The 17,808-nt window shown below is 41.7% G+C and overlaps 1 protein-coding gene across 3 annotated transcripts in view; it reads right to left on the reverse strand.

Moving 5' to 3' along the window:
- The window catches only part of ARID5B (AT-rich interaction domain 5B), a 177,853-nt gene that overhangs the window by 43,403 nt on the left and 116,642 nt on the right, over nt 1-17,808 (reverse strand). For 2 of the 3 annotated variants that reach the window (XM_059662612.1, XM_059662611.1), the window contains one exon: nt 348-460. In XM_059662612.1, coding sequence (XP_059518595.1) covers nt 348-460 — 113 coding nt within the window. Of the gene's footprint in view, nt 1-347; nt 461-1,878; nt 2,296-17,808 lie in introns of those variants that run through there. The other variant, XM_059662613.1, reaches the window with a different exon arrangement.

Genomic DNA, 17,808 nt, shown 5'->3' on the forward strand with positions numbered 1-17,808 from the left:
GGTCTATTTTTGATACAAGCAGAGTAAACTATGTCATTGTGTCACCTACTATGAAATCTCAGCCTCAATGACGTGGGCGCTTAATCATCTGTCCTTCACCCAACAGGCCAAACTGGGAGGTGGGAAGTCTTTCTGTTGACTAATCAAAATGCTTACCTCCCTCCCCCACCCTCCACCTCCCAAGGCAGGAGAGGTGGTGAGAATAGACATAGCAGAGAGCTGCGAATACCAAAGTTAGATCTGGAATTGCAAACTGCCACTAAGACACACACACAGTAGAGAGATAAAGAGAAAGAGGAAAATAAAACTATGCAGCAAAATGAACACCACGGCGCAAACAACCGTACCTTGACAATGGCTTTGCCATCCGAATTGTTGTTGGAATCTTTCACAGCACTGAATGAATCTCTTCTCTGTGGGCATGATTTCTTTTTGCGTGGTCTGCCTTTAAGATTCGGCGCTGAAAACAAACGGAGAGCAATTGATATACATTTTCATTGGCATGGATTTCCTTAGTCAAAACCCAGCATCTTACTCCAGTGGCCCCCATCACGTGTGCAGACACATGCACGCATCTGTGGAGGCCAGCCCTCATTTAATGCTTCTCTCCCTGAAGGGCTGCACCTTGGAAGACCATGCGCGTCTGCACTCCTTTCCCAAAGCTAATCTATTACACTGTCACATGTCTAATTAATATAAATAAAATGAAGCCCTCAGCTCTAAAGGATGATGAAAGGAAAATGCCTTTCCCCATTGTTAGAAAAGAAACAGGTTGGGCGGACGACAGCCCTGAGCCAGGCTCCAAGATTATTCTTTGTTTTGTTTTGACTCTTTTTCAGAAACCTAAGTGATATGCCAGCCCCTGACAGTATCACAGTAATATTATGTTTAAAAGCATCCCTCTTCAAATATGGAGACATGAGCATTTTCTCAAATTATACAAAAAAGTAGAGAGAAAGGGAGAGCTACAGAGAGAGGTATTTGCAATAACAATCTGAAAAAAAATATTATTACATGTATTTACTAATAATATTGAGACCAGCCTGTTTCAAATCTGAACAAATCTGGCAGATACATATAACTCAGCATGCTCTTTTTTTCCTTCTCAATATATTTTTTAATGACCATCTTGAGGGTTATTTAAAATAACTTCCAAAGATCACACTGGGGTTAGCCAGATTCCGGGGAGATTATTTATACTTTCTAAAAGCCACAGACAAGATGCAAATCAAAGTTATATTTCAACCTTGATGTTGAGCTTGAATCTCTTTAAGATCCACACAGAAAGCAGAGGAAGAGAGGCTGCTGTTTACTGAGGACTAGGGCTGTCCGGCATCAGCTTTCACATTTAACTTCAGCAGTCACCCAAGTCGAACAAAAGTAAAACAAACCAACTAGCCAGCTAGCCCTTGAAGAGTTTCAAACGAATGAATTGTACCCCAAGCAATTCCTTTCAGACCTTCCCAGGTGGGTACCCACACTCTTGATGACTGTGACAATGCCAAATCCGGACAGTTCGAAACCTCTTAATTGCCACGCAGTTAACCAGTGGTTTCAGGACATTTTATATTGTACTCATTTTACACACACAGTTAATCCCACTAATTTGATTTTATGCTATGGATGACAGTTGGCTATTCCTAAAACCCCGTAAATAGAGCTGCCTTTACAATCAGGCGAAAGTTTTAAAAAGTGGCTTTGGAGCTCCGGCTCAGACCCCCCCTCCTCCCAAATCCCCTCTCCCTTCTCTCATTTCCCCAAAACGTTTGTCTGAAAGTACAAACCATCTCCCCCACTCACCCCCGCAAGCCAGCCTGGAATTACAGAAGGTAAACAAGCCCACAAACACAAATCAAGCAAAGAGAAAGTAGCGATTACCCATTCCAGTCGACAAACATCTGCCTGAGGATGCCTGGGCTCCCGGAAAGCTACAGCATATGCCTGACCGCTCCCGGGCCACGTCCCTGGAAGTCTGGGCTTGACTTGGTGTGGATGTCAGCTTCCCTCCGAATGAGAGCTGCGAGGCTCCGCGCTGGGCTTACTACTCCCCTCCCCCGGCAGCTTCATTACTCATGTAAACACACAGCAGTGACTAGCACCGAGTGTGTGGGATGAGCGCTGAGGACTCTGCTGGAGTTGCCAGACTGGCAGAGAGGGCTAAGCTCTCTCCACCTCCCTGCACGGGATGGTGACTTCATCTGGCCTGTTCTGTGGATCCTGACCTCCCGCTCCCCTGTGGGAGCGTGAGGCCACCTTCCAGGACTGACAGGGTCCTCAGCCTGGAGCCAGGGTGTGGACGCGTGGTTGGAAGACTTATAGCACAGACCTGTAGCCACAACTGCCCCGAGGGCTAAGCTTTAATGATCGCTGGGGAAGGACTGTACTTTCAAGTCCCCATATCAAAATAATAGCAGAGCAGAAAGCTGACGAACAAACTTGGGGTAGATGTGAGGCATTTCATTGAAAGAAAACAAAACAAAGTCGCCTCTGTTCTAACACTTGTTACTGTGATCTTTCCTGCCTAACATTTTGGCAAAAAAAAAGCATTTGAACCTAAAAGGTATTCATTTCCAGAAAAGCTTTCAAATCCCAAAGGCCTTTTGAGATAGAGAGAACTTGCATTGAACAGGCTGTTTTAAATAAAGACAAAGGTTCCGGGAACCGACAATAAGTCATCCCCAAATCGGGTCTGTTTTCTCCATTCTTTGAGCTGTTTTCAGAACCGGAGAAGCACATGTCCTTCCCCAGCAGATTCTGAGAATTACAAATTTAGAACACACGGGCACCTAATATTCTGGTCACACAAACTTCAAACTCTACATGGGATTTGGTCAAGAGAAAAAAGCCTCTTGTTCCTCGGAAGGCAAGTACACTGATATTTCAGGTATGTTGGCTAAATCCCACCAATCACTCAAGTCTCAAACTCAAATTCCTCTTTGAGCCTGCCTTCTGGACTCCTTGTCTGACCTTCTCTTATGCTGGGTATCACTTTCCACTTTATTCTTTGTATTTTAGCTGTGTTTTATGGCTTCTTATTATACTACATTGAGAGTCCTTAAGGACAGGACCAGGTCAGACTCCTCTCTCATCTGCCCCAGCAGACATCCAGGAGGCGGCATTGCATAATATGAATTTGTTGAATGAATGAGGGACTGAAGGAAATAGAGATAGATGCCCATATATCTCCTTTGTGTCTTCATGAGCTGGGCCTGCTCACCTGACCACGTGTGTACCCGTCACCCTGGACACCTGTAAAACTGTGTTCACCTTTAGTACTGACCCTTGAGCTCTGGGGACATAAACCAGCAATTTGAGTTTGCTGTGGGAATTGAGACACAAATCCTGCAGCCTTTAGTTCCCCATTACTGTTAAGCCGAAATGCCTGGCCTCCTGCGGGGGCCAGAATCTTGTCCCACATGCAGTGAGCAAATGCCCCGAGGAGCAGAGGATTAAAATCCAAGCTCCCATAGTGCAGTTTGAGACCTTTTAGATCCATAGAACCCAAGTGGCGCTTTGAGGCTGGGAGGCTGGCTTTTGGGGAGACCAAAATGTTTAGCCCCTAATGTTACATTTATTTTCCTCCAGGGTCAAGAAAAGGAATCACTTGCTAGATAAACGAATAAAAATAAGTGCTTTATGGTTTAATAGTAGTCAGGGGTCAGGTGGAGAAAACAGCCCCACCTGGTCCCCGCTGCCCTGGACCAACTTAAGGCCCATCAACAGCTAAGGGCTACATACCTACTAAGAGAATCTAAATCCTAGAGTCCAGAATAACACCAGCTCCAGTACTTTAGAGGAGATCAGCAAAGCCATTCTGGGAAGCCAGCAGTACACTTACCAATAGCATAACTGGCTGGAACAATGAATGCACAAGTTACTTTTCCATGTGTATCTAACCCACTAGCCATCCCTGGCCTGGCTCACTCACACAGTTTAGGCAATGCTCTTTGCATGATTGTTTTTAACATCATACATTAACAATAATAAGAGCTGATCCTTACGGACCATGCACTTTCTCTGTACCAGCCAGAACTTTGCATACAATAACTCATTTACAACTCACAGCAAACCCACAGAAAGTGCGATTATGAATCCCATTTTACAGACCTGGAAACTGAGCTAGCCTTGAAATTACTTGTTTTAGGTTATCCAGTGGGTTTCTGGTAATAGGAAGATTCCAGCCCAGGCACCTGGACTTTATCCAGAGCCTCTGCTTTAAGTTATTCTCTCTAATAGATGGACACACACACACACACACACACACACACACACACACACTCACTCTGTCTCACCATGAGGTATTTATATTAATAACTTGGGTTGGTAGTCACCAGGGAGTGAAAACACTCCCTAATGCCACAGATCGGGTCGTCTCAAGCAACAAACAGCACCCTACAGACTTGACAACAAGCAGGGACCCCACCTCAGCAGTAGGTGACAAGACTTCCACCAAAGTCACAGAGTTCTAATAAAACTGAGAGAGCCATGCACATGACCCCTTGCAGTGGCCCGCTGACTCTCCTGCCCAATCCCTGAAAGATCTCTGTGGCTATTTTAAAAAATAGCCTCTATGACTGCCCATCTGTTCCTCTTCCTCAGTGCCACGAAATTAACAAGTATTCACCTTTGGGAAGTCACTGCTATTTCTATAGGTGTTAATCCCAGGAGAATCAGCGACCACCAGGGGCTCCAAGCTACTTTGACATCTAACCCTTGTGTTATGTTTTGTTATTTCCCTTTTTGAAACTCCCTCACATATTAAAGACTTATAGTCTCCTTTTAAAAAGACAATATAGCAAAACAAGTTTTGGGGTGTGTTTTTTTCTTAGCGGCTAGAACTGAGTCCCAGTCATTCACTTCTATATTTGCTTTACAATGGGTTCTGACAAGTTCTGTGTCAGCGCAGGTGTGGGAAACTTTCATCTCAACCCCAACTCCTGCAATAATAATAATAAAACAAAAGGAAATGTAACCAGTTACTGGCAAAGTAAATTGCTTTTGGCTTCAGTGTTCCTGTTTTTTTTTTTTAAACTGTGTTCTTCCTGTCATGACCGTCTATTTTTTTAAATAACATTTATGCTCTTGGAAATACCACGAAGATAAACTACTATAAAAGCTGGATTGACTCATCAGTTAACAACTCTCTCTCCTCGTTTTGCAGAGAGGATTTTGTTGCCAACACAGCTACATATTCTCTCGAGAAATTCTTTGTGAGCATCCACTCAGAGAAAGGACTTGCTTGTTGGTGGGGATTGGAATTAGGAGAATGGAAAAGCAGGCATCATTTTCCTAAGAGTTTGACCCCCAGGGTCAATGTCTAGAGGAAGTCGGCAGAGCGTTAACTCATTTGATTTGCCTGGGGTGTGTGTGTGTGTGTGTGTGTGTGTGTGTGTGTGTGTGTGTATTTTAAACACTAAGCACAAGCCAGAAAACTAAACTCCACGGATTTGAAGTATTAGGGACTGACAAACCTTGTTCTATGTATAGTATGCATTACTGATAATGCTTTGCATTTCTGTAATGCCTTTCCTCTGAGGATATCAATTCTCTGAAACATTTTCTTTATAGACAATAATCTTAAAATACTCTGGCAAGTTTCAGCATGGAGCATTGCTCTTTCTGGAAACACACAAACACACACACAAACCAAAAAAAAACAAAACCCTACCCTAATTTAGTTATCATTTACTGTGTTCTATTTCCATTGTTTCCCTTTTGACTGTTTAGAAACTTCCTCTTTCACTACAACAAAAATAGGGTGAGTGTTTTTAAAGTTATTAACGTATGAATAAAAGATTAGAAACCAAGAATGGCAGAAAGCTTGATCAAAGCCACTCCTGAAATTTATGGGTGTAATAAAAGAAAGGCATTTCACAGATAATCTCTTACAGAATTTCGGTTTTCAAATACTTGGGAGGGGAAAAAGAAAAGAAAAACAGAAGCTCTCAGCCCTCATTTTGGCTTTAACTTAAAGACAACATTTCTACTTTAAGAATTCATAAATGAGCTCCTGAAGTTTTTATTTTAAATCCACAGTTTACTCAATATACTCACTAGGCCACACCTCCCAGAGCTGCTGGGACTTATCAGCTGTTCATTGGCTGAGTCTTTCCATGAAGTTACAAAGCATTAATGACATAAAGACTGAAGAATATCAAGTTTACTTTTATTCTGTTTTTCTATAAACAGCCTTTTATACCCAAGAGAAATGTTTGGGAAGCAACCGTATTATGTGGGATATGAACACACAGGGCCATTATCAAGCACAACTCATCTTGGAGAACACTCTAACCTAAATAATGAATGTAAAGCAATAGGCACATTTAAAATAAAACACATTATGTTACATCATTTTCTGTAATTGTTCTGACAGCTCCATTTTTAAGGGTAATTTTTTTTCTCAAGTAAAAGCACTAAAAAGACGAGTCTAGAGTTATGAACCGAAACTAGAGCCCAACTCAAATGCTTCTACTCTCAGGTGCCACCAAGGGCTCACAGCCCTGAACAATGATCATGTCTGGCCACTCTGGGTGTCATGGCCGCTTTGTGTGTCCAAGTTTACTTTCGCCCAAGCCCTGCCCCGGCGTTGCTTGGACCACAGTTCCTGCTAACTACCACCTAGTATCTCCAGTGGACTCCGCTCTCACAGAATCCGGGTCCCCTTCTACCTCCTGTGGAAGTGTGAGCAGTTGTGTTGGTAGAAAGAGGTTGGAAAAAACACACGAAACAGGCTGTGTATGAGGTCCAGTCACGTTGGCTATTTGTCAAATATGCTGAGATCCCCAAAAAGTCACTAATGAGAGTGGAATGTGTGACTACATTTGTCATACCTGGATTGGCCGGGCAGCTTAAGTCCAAAACAGCAGTGGACTTCATTGACTGCTCAACAAACCATGTAAGTAAACACTCTTGTAATCCTTTCCAAAACATGCCCAGTCTTACTCACTCCTGTTTCCTACAGGAGAATGCTGAGCCATTGTTAATGCTCCTGATCAAAATTTTAGTAATTTTATAGGCATGTGATTTGCATAGCTATTTCCTGACCCGCCTTCCTTCTGCCCTGGAGGTCTTCATTTCTCAGAAACACTTAAAAATACAGATATGACTTCTCCCCTCCCCCCACCCTATAAATGGAATGCGACTTGTTAGCTCATCTGCACTGCTAATTGGTTGGAAAGCATGTGACTCCTTGTATTCTTGCCATGAAAACACAAACAAACCTCTTTTCTAGTTAGGCTTTACCAGCTGTGATGGGCGGATTTCTCTCTTTATTTCATCTTTGTGTCTTGAGGAGAGAGAAATTTAAATGACCAAATGTTATTGTATATTATTCTGAAGCATGTGGTGAATTCCAAAGGAATGCAGAAATGTCCTAGAAATAGGCTTGCCCACAAGGGCACTGGCAAAGAAGAGGGGGATTGTAGACACTTTTCACTACTGCTTAGGGAATAAGGGGAAAATCTGGGAGCTAAAGCTAGGTGGAGAGGTGAGAGCCTGGGTTTTCAGAAGACTGACTCTGAAAGAATTCTGGAACAGAAATCCATGCCAGATCAGTCCAACTCTCACCTTCCTGATCTATTGTGGCTAGCCCTAAAATACCCCCGGGAGCCATCCTCAGTGAAAGGTCCCCTCCTGGACCTATAAGGGGATGGAGGAGGTGGCTCAGGCTGTTTGCAAAGAATTCTTTGTCTTCGGGGTAATGAGGTCTATCTGCCATGGCATCAGGAGCCTGTGGGAAGACTCTTTTGCCTTAGAATTCCAAATATTATGTAAAGAGCCATCAGGGCGGGCGGAGTGGATGCCTGAGGACTTACTTAGCTTGGTCCTCAGGGTACAGGTGACAGGGCTGTCTAGGTGTTCATACTGCACACAGAGGGTCTGATTTCCTTCCCCTGCTGCAAGGTCTTGTCATGAAGTCACAATCGCAATAACAAAAAAATGGTTCAACTGGTGTAGCTCAGTGGTTGAGCGTCAACCTATGAACCAGGAGGTCAGGGCACATGCCCAGGTTGTGGGATGTGCAGAAAGCAGCCAATCAATGACTGTCTCTCATCATCGTTGTTTCTATCTTTCTCTCCCTCTCCCTTCCTCTCTGAAATCAATAAAAATGTATTTTAAAAATCCTATATAATAAAAGGCTAATAGGCAAATTGTCCCCTTGAGAGTTTGACTGTCTGGGAGTTTGACCGCTCGCTATGACATGCGCTGACCACCAGGGGGCGGCGCAGAATGAAGGAAGGCCCGGCCGGCAGCTGGAAATCCTCAATTGGCCCTGATCGCCTGCCAGGTCTAGGGACCCTACCCATGCACAAATTTCATGCACTGGGCCTCTAGTAGAAAAATAAAATAAAAATGCATAGTGGCTCAAATGTACACTTTCACATCTTCAGGGCAACTCGTTTCTGCTACTGTTCTTCCCAGATGCTGGAACCCACAAGCCATTTCCAGGCCCAGGCCCCAGGCTCCTCCTTAATAGAGAAGATCACGCCGGCCTTTGAGAAAACAACTGTGTGAAAGCAATTGCAATTAGAATGGGTGTGTTGTTTCACTATGTACTTTTTCTTAAGATTTCAAAATAACTCGTTTCCATTTTTTGAGAACTATTCAATAAACACAGATTTAGTCTTTCTTAGTATGACTGCCTATAATAAGAATAGAATATTAATTTAAGATACTTGTCTTTTTTAAGGCTATTTAAGGATCTGCCCTAGAAATGCTTTTTAAGGACATTTTGATTTTTGTAATTTATAAAGTTTATAAAAATAGGACCTTCAAAACATAGAGAATTAATTTTTGTCTCCTCCTCCCTCTCCCCCTCTCTCTCCCTCTCTGTTTTGTCACAATCAATAAACCTGCTCATTCTAGTCTTTGATTGATATGTTCTGTGGTGTTACTATTGAACATGACAGAACAAAAATGAAAGCTACATTTTTGTATTGAACAGCCTGGCAAGGAGCACTACATTTCAGTACAGTTTTTAAACTCATATATAAACAGAACATTCTTGTTCAGCCATTTCTCCAGGTTTGGAAATGAGATACTCCATTTTCAACATTGAGGATAATTGATTTGCTACATCTCTTAAAAAAAAAAAAATCCCTTACTTGGAAATAAATAAAAGAGATTCTGTGTGTCTGTGTGTTTGTGCGTGCCTGTGCATGTGTGTGTGTGTGTGTGTGTGTGTGTGTGTGTGTGTATTAGCATGGAGATGTTTAACTTCTTGCAGGCTTGGACTAATATGAGAGACATTTTCTTTTTTCAAACACACACACTTAAGAAAAAGTAAAATGTCATCAAGTAATAAGCTCCCAATTTCTTTCTTTCTTTTTTTTTTTTTTAATCCCAAAAGGAATGTGTACTTAATAGGGCTTTTTCACTCTGTTTATACTTTTCGACATTTCAGAAAGAGTAATTTAAAGAAGAGGAGAATCTCTTACTTAAAAGTAAAAAGATAACTATTTTTGTTTGTCTGAGACTCTGGGGATGCTTTCTTTTGCTCGGGTGAATCCCTCTCATCCCTCCCACCTTCATGAGCTACCAGTGCCACCTCTGAGCTTCATTTGTCTGTGGGTATATACGAGCCACATATTAGAAAATTACTTTAAAAGCTCCACTGTGATACCAAGGAGCTCACAGGTGGTAGGAAAGAGAGTGTGTTGGAGCAGGGTGGAGTCAGGGTCCACAGTGAGAAGTGAAAGGGTCAGGGTTGTGCATCGAGAGGCTGCAACAGGGTCCATAATACTCGGTGTTGTGTTGAACAAGGCCAACCAGGGTGCTCAGGGACTCAGCATGAGTGGAGGAACAGAGGTGGGTGCACCATCAGAAATCCTAACGTAAATCTTAGGATGAACAGAGAATACACAGGGAAGGTTAGAACTTCTTCCCCTTTTTTTGTCAGGATAAGAAAAATCATTCCTGTGACTGTTCAGAGCTGCTGGGTCCATGATGAACACCTCTAGCCACACGAGGCCACTGAACCTCTGAGATATGTCTAGTCCAAAACTGGGGTGTGTCCTAAGTGTAAAATACACACTGGATTGCCAAAGCAATGCAGAAAAATGCAAAATACCTCATGAATAACAGTTTCTAAGAGTTACATATTGAAATGATAGTTTGGATATACTGGGTTAAATAAAATATATTATTAAAATGAATTCTACCTATTTCTTTTAATATGTGGTTACTAGAAAAGTTTAAGTTACATGTGGCTTGCATTATCTTTCTCTTGGGTGCTGCTGGTTTAGTCAACAATTCAATGTTATGATTATAGATCTGTCCTTGGAAATATGTGTTAAAGTGCAGACAGAACAAGATTAACATCTGTGGCTAGAATAATCAGCAGAAGTGATGATTCGGAAGTTTCAATATAATTCAGGATTGTGCTTACTGTTATGGAGGATAGTCATGTGTAGACGTTAGTATCTGAAATTTTTGTCTCCTTTGTAAAATTCAAATCTGGTAATCATTGACTCCAAGTTAATAAATGGCCCTGATGAAGATGTTATTTCATTAACTTCATTAACTAAGATGTCAAAGCAAATGTTAAGCCTGGCCAACAGACTTGGGGGAGAGAAAAACAGAGGCTAATCACTTATTTTACTAATTATTCTCTTCTGCTACCAACATGGGTATAATGTAATCCATTTGTAATGCAAACTGAATCAGAGAAAATAAATCTTGATTGATTTTGGCTGTTTGGAAGGTAGAAGCTCCTTAACCACAAATTGTTGAATACATTCATGGTCTGGTTATGTTTTCCTTTTTGGAAATTTCATTGGAAAGTCAGTAGAGAGGTAGAGATAGCCAGGCCTAAAGGCAAGGGCATGGCCTTCTTGGCTTTGCCAAGATGCTTCACATCCCACAGTTTTATAGGAAGAACCTGAGATTACTCCTGAAGACAGACTCTAATAAACTCAGAAAAATTGGCAGGACTAAAAGGTTTGAACTCCAGGGGGCAGAGGAGGACAAGTATTCTTTATCCAATAGTTCTTAGCACCAAAAGACTATGGGACATCACTCTGAGAAAATGGCTGCTCAGTGTTCACTTGGCCCAATGTCCCATCCTCCTAAATAACTGGTCTCATAGGTGAAACCAAATCCTATACCCCCCAACACCCTCACTTTTTGATTCCTGCAGAGGCAGCAACACAAAAATAAAAGTAGACAGTTAACAGCTCTCCAGATACAACATGTCAATCAAAGGGCTACACACCCACCTGGGTTATTTTAGGCAACCCGTCACCCCCTTTTATGGTCCCAACTGTAAAAATAAAAGAGCAACAATGGTAGCAGTGGAAATAAGCATAGGAAATATTTTCTTTTCTCAGAAGGCAAGAGTTACCATAGCATGTTAGACAGTAACATTCAGAGAGATTAAGACCAAAATCCCAGCAACATCAACAAAACAGACAATGAATATTATACCTTCCACTGTACAATAATGAAAACAATACTTCTTATGAAATTATTTGACGGGTATAACCTATATCCAGTGAAGCAGTCTGCACACCTCTGGCATGCTTCTGATATCTAAGTATAGCAGTATTTGTCTTTGTCCTCCACACTCTTTTATAGCACATGGTATGCATATTTCAGCATCCAACATTATTAACTCATGACCAACTGTCAGCTGATGGTTATCTAACACATGGGGTCTCCACAAAAGGGATCCTTATTTGGGCAAAAGCTCTTGTCTGCACCAGCCTGTCTATATTTCCCCTCAGAAGGACTTTATTTGGATTATTATTGCTGTGAGTGAAAGCTCAGAGGCTGCTTGTGTGGCAATCAGAAGGCGGGGAGATAAATCCTTAGCAAGTTAAAACACTTAGCAGATATTAGAAGCATTTTCTAGCTTTGTTAGCTGAAAGCCAACTCTCGGTTGCCCTCTCGTGGCGAGTCTATGTGATGCCGTGGGAAAACCATAAAAATCCAGAGAGTTTAATCAAATACAGGTAAGAACATCCATCTCTGACAGAAAGAGTCACAAATCACAACCTTATGTGGTTTTATATGTTTTGGAATTTACATTTAGCAGCCCTCCCATGTGGAGAAGGAAAGGGATTGGGGGTGGGGGGCTTATAATAGGGAAATGAGAACTTTGTCTTTCTGGAATACCATGACAACTATGTTTACTACTGCAACTGCTATATATGTGGCAAACTGATTTTTATGAGATTTAGGACCTTAAAACATCCTACCCACGTTTTAAAGTTCCTTCATAACCCAAAATAGACTGGTGTCCCAACTGGTTTGGAATCAGAGGAACCAAAGAAAGAAGTCTGAATAATTCCCTAATATGGAAGAAACCACTTAAAAAAGGAACAATTTATTTGTTTCTGACAATCGGCAACATATCGAAACTTGAAATTTGTAGAAGCAAGTGTAGGTACAGAATTTATCCATAACCTCTAAAAACTAAATTTTATAAAAATCTGAACTCCACATTTAATTATTGGTTACCCAATTTGGTATTTAATTTCTAAAAACACCATTTAAAGTTTCTGCTGTACTCTTTTTGACAATTTCCTGCCTAACAGGCCCATCCCCAAAAAGCAAACAAACCTGGTATAAAAACAGACCGAGCAGCTTAAGAAAAAGCTGGGGGCAAAGTACATGAGATCATAAACTATTTTTCATCTTATTACCAGTAAATGTGTCTTCTCGTTTGATAAAAGCCGCGCCTCCAACCAGCATTAACAAAAAAAAAATGCTGTGTTTTTAATATGAATTTAGGGGCAGATTAATCTTAACTTGGCTTTTCCACTCACATGTGCAAGTTCAGTTTTTCAACAACAGTTGTTTGGTTTTGTCTTTGAATTAGCAAAGTTCTTAAAGTAATTTTACTACAACATTAAACAGCTGTGAGTTCTTTAGCAAACATGATGATTCTTGTTCTTCTTTGTACTATTGTGCAAGCTGAAATACCCTTTCTTTCATGTCTTTTTATTCCAAAATGAATTCCCTAGTTAGCCTTGTTTAGCTTTTAAAAAAATAATAATAAAGAAAGGGGCTGATACTTGCTGACCTCTGAAATTCATCGGCATTTAAACACAGGGCGTTCACACAAGGTACATAATGAAAAGGGCTTTTGTTTAATTCCTATTATAGGATGGAAAATGATATTCTGCCCTAATATAATGCCAATCCTTGGAGTATAACAAAGCTGTTTGCAAATATTTCTGTGGAGCAAGGCATCGTATGCCTATTTTGCAGATGAGAAAACTGAAACATGGATAAAGGTGAGGAAGGGAAGAACTAAGTAACATGTTCATAGAGGCTGGACTTAAATTTAGAATTTGACTCCTCGCCCAGGACTAACCACGTGAGGGCCCTGACTCTTTGGAATCAACAGAAGAGCAATTTTAAAACATTCTTCTGACATTATTAACCACAGCCTCAGGACTCTGGGAAGTGGGGGTGGGGGCGGGGTCTGGAAACAATACAGAGCTGCTAGGTGGCAGCCTCTGGAGACCAGGCTAATAAAATGGATTACTTGATAAACACCGCCATACATCCCGGGAATATTCAGAGGCTTAACGATTCCCTTCGCATCTTAAAAAATTAAAATCTTGATTTCAGTGCTCCTGTAGACAGCCTCCTACGATGCATAGAGACGGGGAATCATCACAAGACATGAAGTACAGAAAGCGGTTCTTTGCTTTTGAAATGGATTTGGAACCAAAGATCACTGCTAGGAGCTGGTGAGTCCACAGATGTGATGACAGTAGGAGTCTTCATTTGAGTAAATTTATAAAATGATGGCATTCTAGAGCTTAAGGAGAACCTAACTACCATCTACTTTACACATCAGCCTAGGCCCTTTGGTGGCCCACGGAGTCTGAGATTTGCCCCAAATCGCACAGTGAGTAGCAGAGCTGTGATAGACACTGTTGGCCGCCTGGGATCACAGCGGCGCCTTGGCAGCAGATGGCTTTTCAATGGGCCCTGAATACCTCCTCTTGGGTCTCTGCAGGGTGAGATGTGTCATTCCCAAGACCACGTTATTAAAACACACTTTCCAAGGAACTGCAATTAATAAAGGCAAATGGGAGCTGACAAGGACATTCCCACTGTGTTCCAATGCCAAAACATACAACCGAGAAAGCTCACTTGGAGCGCACCGACCGTGGGCCCTTCTGGCGGGACTCCTGTGCACCACACTCCCAGCCGTTTGCTCAGACCCAAAGGGGTGGGACTAAGCGGAAAGCACTCGCGAAGCCATGAGGGCAATACTCCAGCACTGGGCTTCGGTGCCTGCCACCTGCTTGCTTTTGTTGGGCTGTGCTGTAAAGTGAAGGGGATGAGAATAGACCTTGGGAATTCAGGACCTCTGGGGCCAGGAGAAATGGACTACAGCCTACTTTGCTTTGGAGCATCCTTGTGACTTTCCTGCGGTAACAAATGCCTTAGAGCAGGGGTCCTCAAACTTTTTAAACAGGGGGCCAGTTCACTGTCCCTCAGACTGTTGGAGGGCCGGACTATAGTTTAAAAAAAAACTATGAACAAATTCCTATGCACATTGCACGTATCTTATTTTGAAGTAAAAAAACAAAATGGGAACAAATACAATATTTGTATTTGCATGTGGCCCGCGGGCCGTAGTTTGAGGACCCCTGCCTTAGAGGTCCCGAGCACCTCACATGGCTTCACACCTGAGTGCCCATGACAGGGGCTTCCTCTGACAACAGTACCCTTCCTTTTTTACCTCTGTCCCTCCTGCCCCAGCTCCTACATCTAAGAGTCTACTCTCCAAGACCAGAACTGGGCATCATATGCCCTAAAATCTTCCTGATCTCCCTCATTTCCAGAGGATGGTGTCTATCTTGGTCATGGGAGCATTGTCATAGTAGATGCTCAATAAACATTGCCCGAACAAATGACTCTCTCTGTATCATATTTTGAAAAACAATGTCTGGTGCTTAACAAGAGTCTAGTAAATGTTCATGAAACTGCACTGACTGCTGATCTCACAGAAGAAAAGAAATACCGCTGAGGAAGGCAAGGTGGCTGGGCTGCCCTTGGAGGTCCCCTGGATCACAACTGCCGCTAATAAGAGGGAAAATGTACACCCACATTGTCATTCCCGCTATGCAATTCTGACACCAGGTATTGTCAGCCACCTAAAGGCTTAACAGAAGCCTTCTTTGCCTGTGAATCCATAGGTCTGGCTTGTTTTGCCAAGAACCTCCAACTCGCAGGGAAACAGCTCACTCTCCCGGAGAACCTTAATCAGGGAGAAGAAGTCAGCAATACCCAAGAGAAATAAAGGTCCCTGGGGAAGATGGCAGTCTGTCCAGTGAGAATTACTTTCTAAGGAACCCCATCCCTGCAAAGCTGCCTTAAAAAAAAAAATGTGCCTGCAGACGAAAGTCTAAGCAAATCCATAGTGTAGAGATTACATTTAAATTCTAATAAAGATTTTAAACAAAGATCAATAAAATAGGAGATTGATCTGAAGTTAAAAGTCCATAATGGGACAGCCTAGAAATTTCATAAATAATGCTTTTATCTTGATTGCAAAATAATCTCTTTCCACACACAAAAAAAGAAAAACCACAAGGCAAATCAAGGTAGGAAATTGTTCGGTTGGAATTAAAATGTCACACTTTGTACAGAATAAAGCATTGCAATCACCAGGGAAACACATTGCAAATGTGTTAACACAAAATTACATACATCACTTAATTATATAAGTGCACAGCTCCTGAGTAACCATTAGCTAAACATGTCAGGCTGCGGTTGAATATATACATGCAATATTTTTAGCTCAGAGGGGATGTAAGTATGTCAGGGCTGGCACCATAAAGCCTGAGATGGCAAGTGCTATTAAACTGAGATGCGATCATGTTGAAAAGGAAACATTAACAAACAGCAGACAATTGAGAAGAAAATACAGTGAGCTTGTGTTCTATTGCATGTGCTTCCAAAGCCTTATATAACTATTCATTGTCTATTTCGTCTGGCCTGCATCCCAGGTTTGTTCTACGCTATACCAATTTTATAATAATAAACTGATACACTAGTTTTATGAAATTACGCATGCGGAGAGGTGGCAGATGACGTGACATCTGATTATCTTCGCCAGCAAAGGGCCCCGTTCTGAAATTAAACACAGTATCATGCAAAATCATCCACTTAACTTAAAATGTCCCCAAAGCTTGCTTCTGAAAAGAAGATACGGCATCTTTCCTTTCGCCTCCCAAATGCTGGCGAAGCTGGTTCAACGGATGCTGGATACCCAAGTTTCACAAGGGAGTAAAGAAGGTACAGGCTTTGAGAGCAGGCAGCCCTTCATCAACTTCACCAACCAGGTAACTGTGTGACCCTAGGCCAGTCGTCACCTCTCTCTGGGACTGAAATCCCATGTGCTAAAAGGGGATCATATTCCTATCTTGGAAGATTACAATGGAGAAAGGCTACAGATGAGCTAAAAAGAGACAACAATGTATTCAACCACATTCAGTATCCAGGTAGGAAATTGTTCAGAGACACCGATAAATGGTGGACGGCATTATTATTACTATTATATGCACCGACACATGGAAGTAATATTATCACTTCAAGCATTTTCAAGAGGCCAATCATTCCTGGTGGAAGATTATTGACACTCTGGGAACACTGGAATCCTCAGCACAAACACCTTGCAGTAGCTAGGAAGAAAGGATAAGCGCAATGAAAGGTAGAGGATCATTTGACGCCAGCACCTGTAGATCTACTAAGAAGCTGACTGTATCTACTTTAGCAGAGCCTTCCAACATAGAGGCAATAACTAGGTGGTTAAAAGAGGAGAACATGTCTCTGAGATAATTGATTCTCTGTTTCGGGCAACTTTAAATCTCAACACGAAAAAGCAAAGAAAGGAAATTACTGCACCGTAAGGTGTTGGCTTAAATAGGACCCCAAAAATAAAAATAATAAAAAGGAGACTATGCCAAGCATCTTCATTCTCTAAAATTAATCATTGAGCTTTTTTGAAGGTTCCAGGCTCATCAGAATCCCTATGTCTCGTAAAGAGCATACAGAGGGCTTTGCACATTGTAGGAGCTCAACAAATAGACAATAAGTTGAATAGAATTGAATATGGCCAGCCAAGAAAAAAAAAGCAACCTATTATTGCAGTAGTCCCGGTATAGACAAATCTATGAGAAGATTGAAACCCAGATAGGGTCCAAGGCTTTTCTTCTGGGGTTTTCACTCCAATATTCCTATTAATCAAATCTCATTTTAAACGAGCCACTATATGGCAAAAGAGAACAGCAAGTTCTATGTAAAACATGGGGGAAAAAAGGGTCATTTAAGAAAAAGTATTTAAGGTCCTGATTTTGTTTCTCACATCTAACATTTGTGGATTCAGTAAATATGTACTTGTTGAGTTGCCATCATATGCCTGACCCTGTGCTAGTCCAGCTGGGGATAAAACAGAGAAGACAACAGAGTTCCTGACTTTAAGGAATTAACATTTTCAATGATTTTGAGTAAGGTCTCACTCAGTTCCCTCATTGATAATAGGGGTTCATTAGACAAGATTCATGGACCAAATTTGTCCAGCGGCATAGTTTATTTAACTTGAATATTTTTTTAATTACCATCATCAATAGGATTTTTCACTTAAAATCACTATGTCTGGTTTTTCTCAAAGAGTTGAGAGCTCTGACAATAGTGGGCTTCTATGCCTACAACACGACAAAAGACTGGAGCTGAAAAGCAGCTGCTCCTTTAGACAGAGCAGTGGATATCTACTGCTTCCTGATTTCTTAGAGGCCCCAACTCTCCTTCTCCCTCTAAGTTCCCTGTTGGCACCTTTGGGTA

The sequence above is a fragment of the Myotis daubentonii genome, chromosome 13, assembly GCF_963259705.1.
Source record: "Myotis daubentonii chromosome 13, mMyoDau2.1, whole genome shotgun sequence".
Classification (NCBI taxonomy): Eukaryota; Metazoa; Chordata; class Mammalia; order Chiroptera; family Vespertilionidae; genus Myotis; species Myotis daubentonii.